The sequence below is a fragment of the Xiphias gladius genome, chromosome 15, assembly GCF_016859285.1.
Source record: "Xiphias gladius isolate SHS-SW01 ecotype Sanya breed wild chromosome 15, ASM1685928v1, whole genome shotgun sequence".
Classification (NCBI taxonomy): domain Eukaryota; kingdom Metazoa; phylum Chordata; class Actinopteri; order Istiophoriformes; family Xiphiidae; genus Xiphias; species Xiphias gladius.
Window position 1 is genome coordinate 11,730,418 of NC_053414.1, and position 4,099 is coordinate 11,734,516.

The 4,099-nt window shown below is 46.6% G+C and overlaps 1 protein-coding gene across 2 annotated transcripts in view; it reads left to right on the forward strand.

The window, feature by feature from the left end:
* Positions 1 to 1,477: 1,477 nt before the first annotated feature.
* nr3c2 (nuclear receptor subfamily 3, group C, member 2) overlaps positions 1,478 to 4,099 on the forward strand; it is an 81,885-nt gene continuing 79,263 nt past the window's right edge. Inside the window, exons 1-3 of one of the 2 annotated variants that reach the window (XM_040144881.1) lie at positions 1,478 to 1,685; positions 1,795 to 1,844; positions 3,482 to 4,099. The exon at positions 3,482 to 4,099 is cut by the window's right edge and continues 1,194 nt beyond it. In XM_040144881.1, coding sequence (XP_040000815.1) covers positions 3,501 to 4,099 — 599 coding nt within the window. In that variant the 5' untranslated portion in view covers positions 1,478 to 1,685; positions 1,795 to 1,844; positions 3,482 to 3,500. Of the gene's footprint in view, positions 1,845 to 3,481 lie in introns of both variants that reach the window. The other variant, XM_040144883.1, reaches the window with a different exon arrangement.

Genomic DNA, 4,099 nt, shown 5'->3' on the forward strand with positions numbered 1-4,099 from the left:
TAACAGGCAGATCAGGGAGGTGGGCAGTGTTGCTTGGATGGCTTTGACTAATCTAACTGCTGCTGCCTCGCTCGGCTAATGGCTACAGGCTGGCTCGGAAAACCCAGACAAGCAATGAAGGGAAACATTCAAACTACTGCGCCGAGCTCCGCTCTCAAAGCCTGGGTCCTGAATGAGCACTTTTACACGGCCACATGAAACACTACGGAATGTGACTCTGCTGACTGACAACTCCGGAGATTAGACTGATTATTGGACATTGCTGGGGTAAAACGAGAGTCTACGCCCTCACGAGTGTCACGAGCTATTGACAGTGAAATGCAAATAACAGCTTACTCTGAATGATAGAGTCCCAGCCATTTTTGTCGATGTCGGTGTCACAGATAAGCACAGGCACATTGTACTTTCTCACCAAAGGACATTATCACAGAGCTGTACTAACCGCATCTAACTGAAGTCAGAGTACGCCAACTTGACTGTATCTGATAGCTTCTGAACTGCATCTATTTAATCCATCAGTCTTTGAGTGGTTATTCACTTTTAAACAATTTTCGGTGCTTTTCGCGACACTAGAGTGCGTGTTTGCGCTTCAGTTTAAAAAAAAACTTGATCCAAAAATGCCTACCTACTCATGGGCCTGATCATCTTCACCAGGTGAACTTGTCTGTGCTGGTGGTTGATTGTTCATAAGTAAAGACAACTACAGTTTTAAGTTTGGCTGACAAAAAAAAAGGAAGAGCAAAACCAAGTTCAACTAAAGTCCAAATCGGTTTTGAGCACATGGAGTCTGAGTCTGAGTTTCATTAGTGGTGCTAAGTCAAATATTTCATCGTAGTTTGACAACTGGACTGAATGAACTGACATCTTGACCACTCAATAGATTCGCTATTCGGGCAGCAATAGCAATATCGCTCCACCTAGTGGAGGCAGACGCCGTGGTGTTACAGGGCAACATCCTGACTTGATTTCACTCTCACAGCAGGATGACTCTCGTCCCAGTGTTAGTAGGGTTCGTACGCTTGCACGTCAACCGCGAAGTGAGGTCTCCCCTTTGTCTGAGCTGCGGGTGCGCGTGCGAGTACCCGAGTGCGCACTGGCCCCCGCGGGAAACCCTTTTCAGAGGCGGCACCGGAGGAAAAGATGCAAAAGCCGAGGCGGCATAAAGTGCTTTGAGGGGAGAAGGGGAGGACGGAGGGGTTTTGACTCCGGCAGAAAATGCGACAAACTCGCGGAGGACCTTTTATTTCAACCGGACGGACTGGCCCACGCTGCTAGTCCCGAGACTTGGTCTCAAACAACGCTGCCCTATTTCCAGACGGCTATAGCAACTACCTGCGCTCTGAGCCCCTCCCTCCCCCCCTCCGCCTCACCCTCCCCCCGGTCCTCCCCCACCCCTCCTCCTCCTCCTCCTCCCCCCCCCCCCTCCTAGGAGTTTGTGTTGCACTCGGTGCAGTAGGAGGGCACAGAATGACGTCGCCGTAACTGCAAGTCCGAACGACTCCTTCGTTTGTTTTTTTTTTTATTACTCTTTTTATCCGGGGCCCGGAATCGCTAATCGGCAAAATTCCGGCCATAATGTGAGATCATCCGCCGCTGTCGTCCGACCCGTCGCTGCCGTTCGTACTGTCAGGAGCAGCGGCTCGCTGTGGAGGATTACTAGTGATAATACGCAGTAGACTTCTCCGGTGTGTCCAGCTGTCAAACTGAAAACTATGTATTGGAAAGAGTAGACAGAGCCCATTTGTTGATATTCACCGACTTTGCTCTGCGTGTCTTTTTTCGTCCTCTGGATAGTCGCTGCCCAGCAACACAGCCACCTGACAACTCTGAATGTCGTAATTAAGGTAAGGAAGGACAGAGCTCAGTGTTTGACTGTGGGCTACGTTTTAACTTGCCGCTGGGTCCGGGATAATGATCGCTCTTGAGTCGGAGAACTCCATGCTCGCATCCCCGGTGCATTTTGCGGTGGGAGAGAAAAATCTAATAACTTTCAACCCGGGACCGTTAGCCCCGCGGCTCCATAATAAAAGTCGCCAAGAAGTTTATGTATCCTACTTTATGTGCGAAACAAAAATAGCCACAACATTTGTATTAAAACCACTAGCAGATTGTATGTTTCTGTACGCACCTGTCTAGAGGTGCTGAGAAATATCTCGTGCTGTCAGGTTTTTTTTTTTTGTCCTTAAAAATAGGACTTAAATAATTTAGATTTTCCTCCCACTGCGCTTACTCCTTCTTGTTGCCGCAAATGCGACAACTTTCACACACAGAAAAAAAAAAAAAAAAACTTAAACCACAACAGCATGATCAAAAATCGTCTTTTAATATTTATCCTGCGCAAACGCAAAATGGAGAAAAATGCAGAGAGTTGCATGTCCTACAGAGGCAGGACAATCACGGCTGGAGTGCAGGCTGGAATCATCAGGCTGACATCGCTTTTCTCTTTTCGTTTTATACTTAAGGATGTGCACATGGGAAGGTGTGCGGGATATTTTTGCAGTGGACCTGCATAACTTAAACTCGGTTATCTTGGCTGCTCGGGAACTGATCTCGTCAAAGAGTGCACCGTAGCATGAAAAATAAATATTGAAACATCACTCGAGGCAATGCCTTATCATCGTAATCGGTCGTGTCAAGTGCCCTTTTAATAGCTGTCTGTGTTTTCGCTGCTTTCGCACATGGCAAGGCTGCTCCGGCCGCTAAAACAACATTTCAAGTTATGTCGCAGCTATGTTGTGGCTGCAAGAGCAGTAACTATTGAGTGGCAGCTTTAGGACCAATCCATGAATGGCCTGATGAAGCTGGTGGATTTCTGGCTGGGCTGTCCAATAGGGGCGCACCAGAGGTGGGAATTTAAACACACACAAAAAAAAAAAAAAAAAAAAAGCCCAGCTGACGTCACGGAGATACATTAACCCCTTGCAATGCATTTTTCCTTCAAGTTATCACTGTACATTCCCCTGTAGTGCGGCGATAAGCAGTTTTATTATCCGTGAGAGAGGAAATACTGTACAGACTTGCTTAGGGCTTTTTCAGATTTAACGTATTATTTAAAGTTTTGGTCATGTATTCCTAAAAGGTCATTATGATATCAAACTAAGTGATATCTGTGATGTGCTATTTTTAAATAAAATATTTCTACATCTTCACACAGCCCTTTCTCATTTGCCTCACCTTTTTTTTTTTTTTTTTTTGCCTCCTCAGGTTTTTTATCCGCTGAAGCAGAACTTACTGCTTTGCCATCTACCCAGAGCTAAAACACTATATTCACAGTCTAGATTTAAGATTGATTAGCATATTCTAATCTCACATGAGACCTGCAATCTGTGCCTAAAGGCAAATACCTGTAAAACACCTACCACTAATATGTTATTATTAATCCAATGCCGTGTGTGCAGATGGACTCTAACAAATTTGAATCAACATCATTGTGAACTTTTTCTCATTGTTTTATTTTTTTCCTTCTCGCCTCATCTACCAGGTGAATCAATGAGCCAGCAATGGAGACCAAAAGATACCAAAGTTTCTTTGATGGAAGCGATACAGAGAACAGATGGTCTCAGGTTCCCAGCACCATGGAGTACTCCTGCAGTACAGAGGATTCAAGTCTGACTAGCAGCGATATCCTCATGGACATAGTCAATGTCAGCTGCCCTGCTGGAAGCCCAGCCACAGACTGCAAAGACAACAATACAAAGAAGCAGGAGCAGCCAATGCTGCGGCTCAGCCAGAACCAGCCATTTGTTCTCCCACACTTCAACAACTCTCTCCACGGTCATAAGCAGGAAATGGACTCCAAGGAGCTTTCCAAGACTGTTGCTGAGTCCATGGGTCTGTATATGAATGCTGCCAGGGAGGCAGACTTTGCCTTTAGCCAGCATGGGGGCAGTACCAGCCCTGCGAAGATGTATCCAGTGTGTGGACGGCCTCTAGAGGACACACAGTGTAGTTCCACAAAGAGCCCCAAGTTAAAACCATTTGGTTTCCAGCAGTCCAGCGCCACTCCCAGAGAATGCACCACTGGGACTCCAGTTAGCTCAGCGTCTATGCTGGCCTCATCTCTGTCCTGCAGCCCCCAGACCTCCAGCTCCATTTCCAG